Source organism: Lytechinus pictus, chromosome 12 (genome assembly GCF_037042905.1).
Source record: "Lytechinus pictus isolate F3 Inbred chromosome 12, Lp3.0, whole genome shotgun sequence".
Taxonomy (NCBI): Eukaryota; Metazoa; Echinodermata; class Echinoidea; order Temnopleuroida; family Toxopneustidae; genus Lytechinus; species Lytechinus pictus.
In genome coordinates, this window is record NC_087256.1 from 4321073 (window position 1) to 4334277 (window position 13205).

Consider the following 13205-nt stretch of genomic DNA (forward strand, 5'->3'; position numbering starts at 1 on the left):
TTCAAATTTTAGTTTAGGATTTGTGACATCATAAACAAGCAGCTGTCCCATATGTTATGTAATATAAAATGCATGAATTTCATTTTTTTAATGGTTCCCGATGACTTATTTCAGATTTCTTTTCATGTGAAATGATTTGTCTATTGATATACAAAAGGTTCAGTAAAACCATTTTCAATTTTCTGAGAAACCTACATTTCATTGATTTTTTACCACTTGCTATGTAGGAATACTGCTCGCATATGATGTCACAAATCAAATAATTATAATTCTAAGAACTTTCTAATTCTTTGATGGATTTTTCTCAAACCTTCGGCAATATTTTGTATTGTTTTATCTGCTATTTTTACAAAAAACTTTTTCAGGGTGAACTTCCCCTTTAAATGAACCAATAATGACATGGTCAAACCTCATCAACATTCATTTTATGCATGGATATAAAACTCTGTATTTTCACCTGTACTTTAATAGTATAATTACAATTCCACTGCCTACCTGTAAGTATCGTAAGTTACACATATCAGCATTTCATGAATTAAATTTAAAAAAATTACCATATTGTCTGGAGATTTAACTGTCTTTACTAAACAACTCATCTTATCTATTGCATGCATTTGACCTTGGAATATAAAACATGTTTTTTCACGCTGCTATTAAAGCAGACAAAGTACAAATTACATGTAGGTATATTCACACTTGCCCCACAAGGAAAATATTGTATCCTAAGAATGAAGATGAATTCACACCTCCAAATTATCACATTCATACCTGCATGGACAGTAACAAAAAGGCCTATATTTCATAAGTGTTTGTAGAGACTTTTGCATTCCTTTATATCCTCAGGCCTTTAATACCTCAAAAGTTCTTGTTATCCAAAAGCAAAATATCCCTGCTACCTTTGAGAAATCCTTGTAATTTAAGCTTTTGTTACTCTGAAAATCACATGCCGATCAATGAGTATTTTCATTGGGGTATGCGTACTTTGCTTTGACACTTGCAAGGTACATGTAAATGGTAGGCCTATATTCTAATCTAATCAGAGAGAGAGGGTCAGAGAAGAATACCGATCTCATTTTTTTTTTCTGATTTAGTAGGTGTGAATACAACTTATAACCTTGTGTAATCACATCTATGCTATTACTAGGATACAGTGCATTAAACATGGAATCCAAAGTATCAGATAACATGGGCTTTCTGAAAAATGAATGGCATCTGCATGAACAAAGCAACCATAAAACTCTATTAAGGCTGTGTTCAAGTCAACATATTTTTTAAATATAGAAACATATGTTTTCAAAGATTGTTAGACCCCTGTTACACCGGATTTCCTAAGTAGTCTCGGGCAGGTTTCTAATCACAAAAACCTACCCGAGACCCCTTCTGAGCAAACCTATCTTGGACCACCTCGCGATGTGTTCTGAGACCGGTCTCGGGGTGCCCCGAGACTGCGTTGGATTTGGTGTAAAGGCAAACCTGCCCGAGACTATGATGAGTATTGCATACATCCCAAGTTGACCTGTACTCCCTGGGTCAAACCTACTGACCTGTGATATGCAGTGGATGGGCTTTAAATAGACAGGAACAGGGTTCATGATTGAATGCTATCCTGTAGGAACAGTGTTTGTGTTTGGATTCTCACTTAGGAAAACTGTTGGAACACCTCCTCAAAGACTTGTTCCCTAAAAAGTACTTGATTACAAACTCGAACAAAGTCTAAATACATGGGTGAATCGATGTAAACCTATGAGTAATTATCGATAACTTCTTAGAGATTCTTTGTAGCAAGGATACAATAGATGATTTTGGGGAGAATCATTACTGGAAGACCGTGTCCATTTGACCTCCATCAACGGGACCTGTGAAAAATAAAATCAGTTTTGTTAAAACCTGGTTTTCATGTCAGTCATAAAATAACAGATGTATAAGCTGTTACAATGGTAATTACCGTGATGGTAAAGATAGCACTATTATAAGTCCTTTATGAAATAGGCCCCTGAATTCAGAAGAGATCCAAACCTGTGCAATATTTATGTCCTCTAATCAATATTCTGTTGACTACATTATGATTAAAAATCGTACCTGAAGAATGACTAATTAAAAAATCAAAATCTTTCCAGATTCAAGTGTGTTTATCAAAAATTTTCATGGCAATGCAAACATGCATATATGAAGAAAAAAACATCAAGTGTATTTCTAGATTTAAAAAGTAAAGAGATGATTTCTATTTCAGAAGCAATTCTGATCAACATGTCTAATTTTTAAGAAACGTAATTATAGCACTTGGCTTTCTTGAAATCATAGGTACAGAAGTTTTGTCTTGTCAATTTTTGTCCTTAACTTATCAACTACTAAAATCTTTCATTCCCATCCACTTTAGACAAACTTCATAGCCTTGTTCCAATAGACAATAATACACAAAAATCTGTCAATAGAAGATAAATCTCCATCCATCATATCATTCAGGAAACATGATCATGATTGTTATCATAACAAGATACTTGTGCATTGTTATTAAAGATAATATTCAGTTTCTCATCTGAAATACTATCCTAGGCTGGCAAGCCACTGATGTCCATTAGTGACCGCACTGTGGTAAACCACAAAGTTGTAAACCCACTAGTATTTTCTTTCTTACAATCAACCTATCTTTATACATAATAGTACAAGTTCAAAAGTTGAACAACCAACTCAATAACCATATAATTAACTGTCAGCTTGTTTCATGGTTTTGGCAACATGAAAATAAATAAACATGAGTTGGTGATTGTGAACATGGGACAAATAGATTCCCCTTAATCTACATTGAAAATTTGTATATACAGCATTATTTAAAGAATACACTTTCCTTTAAAAAAAAACAGGTTTTCAGAAATCAGAGTATTTTTATTAGACAGAGTGAAGTGTAATAACTATTATCCAATGACTACGGCCTGACAATAATGAAGTCTGAGGACTATTATTTGAGAAAAATAATATCTTAACACTTGAATTATTTTGTGTGAGTGAATGAATGTCTTTGAAAAAAAATGGTTGTTGTTATAAAATGAATGCAAAAATAGACTATTTCCAATGTTTGACAAATATTACCTGCGCCCTGTTGCATAAAAATTTCTTTTATGGTAGCTTTGCAACATCCAATCAAAATAAAGGATTCAATGGAAGTTACCACTGGATGGAATTGTAACCATTATAGTAACTTTTATTCAACAGACTCTGATGGTTATTACCAAATGACTAATAGTTGATGACTAAAGAGTTTGATAACTATACCTGGGGCCCGTAACACAAAGCTTAGCAATGATCGTAGAACATTTTTCTACGATTGATTACATTGACTGCAATGTACAATCAAACATGAAAATCAAGCGAACGATCAATCGCTAACATTTCGTGTTACGAGACCCAGGTAACTATTACCTAATTAAGACCAAGTTTGATTTTACCTGCTTTGTAGAAGGTAGAGATGAAAGACTACTACATCCAGTCATAGAGAAGACCCATCTGTGCTAGACACACCTCAGTCACCACACTTGTCTCATCTGAAGAAGAATTGAGATGGTTTCTAAGTTGGTCTACATAGTCACCTATCTGGAGTAGACTGATTTGGTCATCATTGGATAGCTGTTTCCTGCACACAGATGACCAAAGCAACAAGGACTTGGAAAATGTTGACTTCTTACTTAGCTCATCCTTGGACTGACCTCCTATACAACATATGGTGATAGGAAGACATAGTGAGAGGGAAGAGAGAGAGAGAGACAGAGACAGAGAGAGACAGAATGGGTGAGGGGTGGGGGAGAATGAGACAGACAGACAGAGAGAGATATACAAAATGAAATTAATACCACAATCAATACCATTCCTGCAAGTTATTGCCTGTGCTTAATAAACTTCACAATTGGTAATAATAAGAAATTACCTCATCACAGACCTTTTCTGGGTGGTGATAAATACCAATTACTTAGTCAAAATCAATTATCAGAAGTGGTACTAAATGAATAAATAAACATGCTATCATAACCAAAAAAGAGAAATTAAAGGTGCAGGATATTTATCAATTTGATCACTAGATGTGGCAATTATCCAAAGTGAATATACCACTGATTGGATGAAAGCGTAAGTGTGGAGGCAAAGTAATTTTCCCGCCAAATCAATTATGAGGAATAATTGCTCGAATATATTTGCTTGTGATAAAATTAAATGCATATATATCTTTTCAGCTGCATCCACTGCCAAGGTATGAAGGGGGAAATTACCTTCTTTCTCCTTTATCAAAAACAAGGAAACTTGATATTTTGCCAGATCAAGTTTTTCACATGGTCTCTTCAATTCAATACAATATGAACATAGATATATGGATTCTGATTATTTCAAAGTCTCCATTTCTAAGTCTTTGTGCCACTTGTACATTTAATTCAATATGAGATTTTCTATAAACATAGCCTATTCATGCTCAGTGTCTTATGCTGTTTCTCACCTTTGCATGAGATGCGATCAAACCTTGAAAGCGATTACGGTAAGAAAAATCATTCATTGGCACATTAACCTAGATAATGACATGATATAAGAAACTCCCATATGAAGCTACAGTTATACCACAAAACCAACTATTCAGTGATGAAATCTATTATGTTATTTCCAATGGCGTATCATCCGTCTCTTTGGAGTCAGTCTGGTGTGACTGCAGTATAGAATCTAGGAGTGATCAGTGTGTGTACTCACCACTACAGCATTGGAGGTAACTCCGCAGCATGACAAGAAGCAGATAGGCCATCTCTTCTTTACTACTCTTACTGAATCTGGTCTCCATCACCTCATCTTCCATATCTCCCCCATTGTTCAAGTTTGAGGAGGGTGATTTTGGCAGGAAGAGGAAGTACTCCTCAACGATTCTTGTGATGGAGATGTTCTCTCTTGGCTGACTGAAGATATTGGATTCAAATCGCTTGTTGAAGATCAGTTCGCTGAGCTTGAGTCTCAGCCATGGCTGCTGGAGTGTCTGTTAACAGTTCACAAACAAACACAAAGAAAATAGAAATACCCACATGACATCAGGTTCTCTGTAATAAGGGTTGCCTTTAATCCATTCTTATGTGACCATATCATAATTATTTTATTCAGACAAAAACTTGTATTCATCCAATACAGTTACAAGGATATAAGACTAATCAAACAGCTCAAGGAACAAACTGCTCAAATGTACATGTACATTACATTAATCTTAATCAACAACATTCAACTTGGTGAATAATGTACATATGAGCAAACTTTGGTTGTTGACCAAGCATCTATATTCAACATTATTTCTCACAAGAAAGGTTGCAAGTACACTTGAATCATAAAAAAGATGCTTGCAAATGCTTTATACCATATACATGTATGACCTAAAGACAAACTTTGAACTTGGCATTTGATTTTTGAAACCACTATCACACTGAGGTACTCCCAATTCAACTACATGTACATGTATGTGCAAATTTTTGTTATTTAAAGTGACAGTCATGAAATGATAAGTCACAAGAGAGAAACCCCTTCATCTTTGGTGGGCACGACAAAAAATACAAATGTGTAACATGAATGAATTTAAAATTTGATTTGCATTCTCTATAAATGTATAAATATCAAATGGTCAAATTACCTCAAAGAGGAGTCTCAGCTGTGGCAGTCCTTTGAGATCGCAGCTTTTCAGTTCCTCAACAGTCCTCTGTAAATGTGTTTTTAAGGTCCAAGAGTCTGCCATTCTGAAGCTTAATTCCAAGAGCTTCCCAAGTAGAGGAAGGAGATAACTCACATGGCAAGTACTTTCTGGACATCGACAGCTAAGGACTGTTGACCTGAATGTAGACGCACTGCACCCAGGTGAAGGTTCCAATTCAGAAACTACCTTATGGATCCACCTGACAACTTCTTGACAATTGTTCCTACAAGTGTCCGGATTGAGGATTGAGAAGGCATAGGACTTCTTCAGTGTGTTCCACCTTGCCTTGCGCTCTAGATCATCCTCAAGAATGGACACAAGGTAGTGTAGAGACAGCAGGTCTATGTGCCAACTATTGACAGCTAAAACACTATCATTTAGATCACCGTTTGATGGTACACTGACTAGCGCCGTTGCGACAGTTCTGACGAGATCCCACTCAATGGGAAAATCCCTTGCATTTGGATGATGTAGCTGCTGTATCTTTTTGAGGCACCTGTACACTATCAAAGCTTCTGCATTACTTTTGCCCTTTCTTAAGGTCTCATGGAAGAGTTCTTGAAGAAGATGCGGTGGTGGTTTATGGTTTATTGTTGTGAACTTTTCTATCAAGTTTAGTGCTGCCTGCGTGAATTCCTCCTCATGACAGGCATTTACTGCATTGCATTTATCATCACTAAAGGGCTTAGTTCTCTTATGCATGTGTTTATATTTTCTTACAGAAAGATCACTGGCTTTTGTATCCTCTGGAGCTAACAAGAAAGATCCCCAGCAGGCATCTGTTACTTGTTCCTCATTTTCAGCCACTTCTCCTGAAGAATGTCTTGATCGATCATCATCTGAAACGGATAAAGGTTGTACTGGTAGCGGTGCTCTTTCAGGGGAAGGTACATGTTCTCTCTTGACAGGTCTTTGCTCAGTTGCTTCATGACTCTCCACAGTCTGTGTATTCAAATACAGCTCATTGGCATTGCTGGATGTCGGCACAGTTGTGTATAAAGGTACCACTTCCTCAAGTATCGGATACTCCGGTAAGTCGCTGGAATCTGATTGTTCAGCATCGTCATCACCATCATCTTGAATTCTAAAATGATCTGAGCCATTGCTCACTGACACTCCATGGGTAAGATTTGCTTGTTCACAAACGATCGCATCATCACAGTCAATCTCTGAATCTGAATAGTGTTCATGACCAGCATGATGATCAGACAAATCACTCATAGAGTCAACGGGGATAGGCTGGAGATCTTTCTGCAAACTTGCATTATTTTGATCCAAATCAGAATCTAAACAAATCACATCAGAGTCGCTCGAGTTGAGCTTCGGCGACCTCCTAGTTCTCTCATTTGTACCATCATTGTCTCCAGAGCTGTCGGATATGGTGTAAATCTCCTCATTTTGGGGAGAACTACATGCAGACGTTGTCCTCCTTTCCTTGAGAGTAGGCACATCTGTAAACTCATCATCTGAAATTGCCTCATAATCCGATGACAGTGACATTTTCTTTTTCCGCTTGACTGGAATACTGTCCTCTCTGTTGATGAGGGAAGGATGAATCAGTGCACTTATGTTGAAATTCACATTGACAGGAATCAAGCCACTACTCATGAGGCTGTTCCTACTTGCCATCAATGCCATGTCACTTGTTGTTGAGTGTTGATGAGTCTTTTTGTAAGTTCTCATGCTCTCCTGATCAAGGGATTTCATTCTCTGGATGGGTCTCTTATGCCGGTGCCTACGTTTCTTTGATGACCTGAAGGTCACAGCTCCCTCCTGGAAATACAAGATAAAAAGAAAATGAACTACAGGTTTATTGAAGGGAGACAAAAGGCATTCATCACCAAATAGATGATAATTTTTCCTTGATGCTTATTGGTATAATATTACAGTCCCAAGTTTTCTGTTTTCTCAAATAAAAACTCTTCTGTGTTTTAGTATTAAGATTCTGTGTTTCTCAGTCACATCGTCCAAAACCGGTTTGACGGGCAGCGTTTTCACTGATCAATGCATCATGGTTTTGTAATATTGGATTTGCTTTGATTTTCATTGTATTTTTCAGAATTCAATTTTGATGGGCCTGAAACATTGTGTTTTCCAGGAAATTCTATTTTGATTTTTCCTGTTTTTGGTATCACAGAACTGGGGACTCTAATATTATACAAATGATGCATCCCCGAATTCATTACAGTCTACAAGCACCTGCACTCAACTACAGAATAGATAATTGCAATGCTGACCTCAAAGTGCACAACAATGCATGTGGGTAATTTCCTTGAAAAGATGTTCAAGTTCAAGTTCATTTATTAAAACCAATAAACAATATAAAATCAAATACAAAACATATATCATAAGATGGTTAGGACCAAAATGAAGCCGAAGCTTGTGAATATTGGCCCTTTACATAAAATATATAAAATACATTATGAAAACAATGTCAACAAATTAAATTAACAAGTAATCGATTAAGAAATACTTCCATACATACACAGCCTAGAAACACCCATACACACACCCACACACTCACAGACACACATACAAACAAGGATCCTATATTTCATTAAGTAATTGTTTTTTACAGAGTTTTTTAAATCTAGATAAAGTAGTACTTTCCTGGATTGAGTTATGTAAATTATTCCAATATTTGATACCATTGTAGGAAAGAGATATTAATGACGAGGTTAAACGTAATTTGGGAAGATGAAATTGATTTTTCTGGCGAGTTGAATAGGAATGGACATTATAATTATGAATGAATATATTGCAAAATTTTAGAGGAAACATTTTGTTTTTGATTAGATACATAAATATTAATGAATTGAGAATAGTCATTTTCTGAATAGGCAAAATATTTAGTTCTTTAAATAAAGGGGTAGAGCTCGAGTTAATATTAGATTTAGTAATAACTCTTACTGATTTCTTTTGTAAAATATGTAATTTGCCCAGGTGGGATGTATATGTATTCCCCCAGATATGATTACAATAATTGATATATGGATGAACAATAGCATAATAAATAATTTTCAACACATTACAAGGTAGTACAAATTTTAATTTTCGTAGAATACCAGCACCCCTAGCTATAGATTTAGATATTACAGATATATGTGGAGTCCAATCAAGATATTCATTAATTATAACACCTAAAAATTTTACATCATGTAATTGTGAGATTGGAACACCATCAATTAATAATTGAGGTAGTGTTTGTGGTACCCTTCTCTTTCTTGTTCTAAATAATAGATAATTAGTCTTATTTAGATTCAAGGCTAGTTTGTTAGCCTTGAACCATAAGGACACATTTGAGATTTCCCTGTTTGCTGATGAGTAAAGTGTATGTAAATTTTTTTGACTAATCGTTGCTACAGTGTCGTCAGCAAACAGGGAAAATTTGAAATAAACAGAAGAATGGATGATATCATTTATGTAAACAAGAAAGAGAAGGGGACCAAGAACAGAGCCTTGAGGAATTCTGTGCTCTATATTCTTTACAGATGATTTTACACCATCGACCACCACATATTGTTTTCTATTGTTTAGGTAACTTGCAAACCAGTTATATGCTATTCCTCTGATTCCATAATGTTCAAGTTTTTTTAACAAGATGTGATGGTCGATGGTGTCAAAGGCCTTTGATAAGTCCATGAAAAATCCAATAGAGTAATTAGATTTTTCCATTTCCTGTTGAATACAATGAGATAAATTGAAAATAGCTAAATCAGTTGAAAATTGCTTACGAAAGCCAAATTGTTCATCTATTAATATATCATTACTTTGCAAAAATTTATAAAGACGACAATAAATTACTTTTTCAATAATCTTTGAAAAAAAAGGAAGAATTGCAATGGGTCGATAATTTGACATATCACTTGAATCTCCTTTCTTATAAATGGGTACTATTTTAGAAAGTTTGATTTTATCAGGCACTTCTCCACAACATAATGATCTATTGATAATATAACATTGAGGTTCTGCAATATAGTGAATAGAAGACTTAACAACCCTTGATGATATCTCATCTGGCCCTGTGGACTTAGATAGTCGAATATTTGAAGTAATTCTAATGATTTCATATACGGATGTAGGATTCATAAAAAGTGAATTAAGTGTTCTATTCACTGGTAAATAATCATAAAAAGACTTATCTGTATGAATGCTTTCCGCAATGTTTTTTCCGATCGATAAGAAATAATTATTGAATTCTTCAATGATATCTTTTTTGGAATGTAATTTCATATTTCCATTATACATAACTGAGGGAAGTTTTTTATGTTTAGTGTTTCCTAATGTAACAGGTCAAAATGAACTGTTTAATGGAAATTCATATATTTTCATAACTCTTAATCATTTGTCTGTAAGTGATAGACACCTTCACAGGAAGTGCACAGGAAGTAGTAGAAAGTAGAAATATTTAACAATCTTCATGCTTTTGAGGAAGTATGATTCACACTCTTTCTGGGTAAGAGTGATGCTGAATGGTCTTTGGGTCAAAACATCACATTCCAGAGCTATGAGCTTGCATGACGTAGATAATTATGGTCAAGGCTTAGCATCTGTGAATGGAGAGTGATAACTGCATAAAAAGGAGAGAGGATTTTGCTCCAATTCACTCCTGCACTGCACCCCATTCATGGGGCAGGCAGAGAGGCTTCTTCATTTTCGGGTCAGAATTAAAGGTATTTGACATGACATTCGTGTAGCGGGTGAGGCTCTCACCAGAGGAAATATGGTCCTCTAGGCCAGATTGTCAGGGTTTTTTCTATCTTGTGTTCTTGTACTTGGAATTTTGTATGTAACGATCCATCGATATTAAACGAACCGAAACACAAGGAATGGTGTCGTGTGTCATCTTTCTACATCAGTTTCCGCGTGTTACAAGTGGCGTAGTCAGCAGGATCGATGTTCATCGTTGGATACAACCAAGTTCAAACCCTGGCAATCTGAGGAGCTCATCCGTCTCATCTGTTGGACATCTTGAATTTTGTAAATATGAACGTAGCTTTAAGTTTAAGATGTATTGTGTGTGTGCATTGTGTGAATGCTGTAGCCGAAATGTAGTTTGTTTTAAAATAATATGAGGCTACAATGTATTTGATAGGGATTAATACTAATGGAAAGGTATTTTATGAGATACCCTGTAAGAGTTTTCAGATCAAAAAGCTTTGGTCAAGGGAACACTGAGCACTGTTCAAGGTTCATTTTTGTGTTGTCATGGTAATGCTGTGTTTTGGAACAGTCCATGCCCCCTTTCTTATGTAATTTTGGCTGGTTGGATGGGAACCACACATTGGGGTGTTGGAAGCTAGAGACACCAGTATTTTATATGTTGATAGGAGGGAGTACAGTATGTGCAGATTAAGCTCTGGGTTTGGCAAACATGATTAACTTGTGAATAGTTGAGGCGTTTCTTTGTCTGATACGTGAAGTTTGTTAACTTTTTAAGTTTAGTTTTGGGTCTTGATTAATATTCGGTTTAATAAGTTATGGCGTGAATTAATGTTAATTGTTTGATCCAGAATGTGTATTTAATAGTTTTAGGGGCTACTTTTGAAAAAGTAGGGGAGCCCACGTCTTGATGAAAGTGGTTTACTTTTATGTTTATGTGTGTTATAGGTTATTATATTGTAATATGCTGATCTTTCTGATTTGTAACTGGGATTTGGCTAGGAGTACTGCTAGGTTTAGTCATGATAAAGTATCAATGTAAATTTCGAGAACCTCAATCTGAGACCGGGATTGCATTAGAGGGATACTGGAGTGACTATTTGGGCAGTAAAGTTTTTCTCTTTACCTTTGTTTTTCTGTTTACCTTCGAGGCCGGAAAGGACACATTGGTAGTTGAGTGAATTAGTCAAAAGTTATAAGATTTTTCAGTATGTTATATTGATGAACTATTGTTCCATTGGAAATTGCTAAGATTTGGGGAAACATCTGGTAATTGTTGTTATTTGTTTATTGCCTTGTAATTTTGCCTTACAGTTTGAATCAGCTGTAAGTATAAGTAGGTATATTTTGGGAGTTTTAAGGATGACATTATAGTGATCTATTTACTGGTTATAAAGTATATAATGGTTTGTTATTCATTGAAGTACATGGATTGTGAAGGTTAATGTCGGTAACTAAACATTGGTTGGTATAAACTTTGGAGCTGTTAGGATCGGTTAGGAAGCACTTGGAATGTTAATGCTAGAAGCCTCAACATGAGACCAGTATTACATAATAAGGAGTGTAGTTGAAAACTGAAACAGTTAAGTTTTTGCACTAGATATGTCTTCTGTGTTTATTCTCGTCATGAGACCAGAAAGTTCGTATTAGTGGTGCGGGTTCGCCAATACCGAGTTATTGCTGAGATTTTCATATTCTGTATCGGGTGATTACTGGCTTTATATCTTAATGTCATGATTAATTGTAAATTGATTTGTTTTGTAACTGGGAACAAGCATCACCGGGTAGTGTTATTTAAAGTAGGACTTTAATTTGTAATAATTTTGGTATAGTGAGTGCCGGGACGTCACTCAATTAAGTAGGGGAGTATGTAACAGGTCAAAATGAACTGTTTAATGGAAATTCATATATTTTCATAACTCTTAATCATTTGTCTGTAAGTGATAGACGCCTTCACAGGAAGTGCACAGGAAGTAGTAGAAAGTAGAAATATTTAACAATCTTCATGCTTTTGAGGAAGTATGATTCACACTCTTTCTGGGTAAGAGTGATGCTGAATGGTCTTTGGGTCAAAACATCACATTCCAGAGCTATGAGCTTGCATGACGTAGATAATTATGGTCAAGGCTTAGCATCTGTGAATGGAGAGTGATAACTGCATAAAAAGGAGAGAGGATTTTGCTCCAATTCACTCCTGCACTGCACCCCATTCATGGGGCAGGCAGAGAGGCTTCTTCATTTTCGGGTCAGAATTAAAGGTAAGAAAATTATCTTATTTTGTCGATTCTGTTAGTTTTGAACAATAGTTTATAAAGTTGGTTCGCAATGCATTTTCTATTGTTTTAAATAATATGTTAGGTTATATTAAAGAGCTATCTTTGCTAGCATAGCATGTTATCTGTCTTATTTTAAAGGGGTTTGTAAATTAAATAATTCATTAGTTATGCATCTGTCTTCGTTACTTCAGATTATTCTTATGTCATTTTGTTATATTTTGTATAATTACTTGTACGTATATACTTGATTGTAGTATGTAGTTATAAAACAGAATGTGTTCGGTTCTAATCTTATAGTGAAACAATTTAGTAAAATGATCTTTAGAGTGAAAGATTTTGGTTAAATTGATTTGGTTATTGAATTGTTAATTCAATGTTTCAGTTAAGTGTTTTCAGAGTAAAGGGTCACGATGATTACTTACTACGTGTAATAATTGTTACTTTCCTTTTAAAGGTATTTGACATGACATTCGTGTAGCGGGTGAGGCTCTCACCAGAGGAAATATGGTCCTCTAGGCCAGATTGTCAGGGTGAGTGGTTATCATTCATTAACCACTGTATTTCAATGT

At 35.4% G+C, this 13205-nt stretch overlaps 1 protein-coding gene across 1 annotated transcript; it reads right to left on the bottom strand.

The window, feature by feature from the left end:
* Window positions 1-547: 547 nt before the first annotated feature.
* Window positions 548-8045, bottom strand: LOC129273397 (uncharacterized). Its single transcript, XM_064108001.1, has 4 exons — window positions 5639-8045; window positions 4723-4999; window positions 3444-3704; window positions 548-1856 (listed from the first exon to the last, which is right to left on the bottom strand). The coding sequence occupies exons 1-3, from the start codon at window positions 7403-7405 to the stop codon at window positions 3475-3477; spliced, it is 2274 nt and encodes a 757-aa protein (XP_063964071.1). The 5' UTR covers window positions 7406-8045; the 3' UTR covers window positions 548-1856; window positions 3444-3474.
* Between the last annotated feature and the right edge of the window lie 5160 nt (window positions 8046-13205).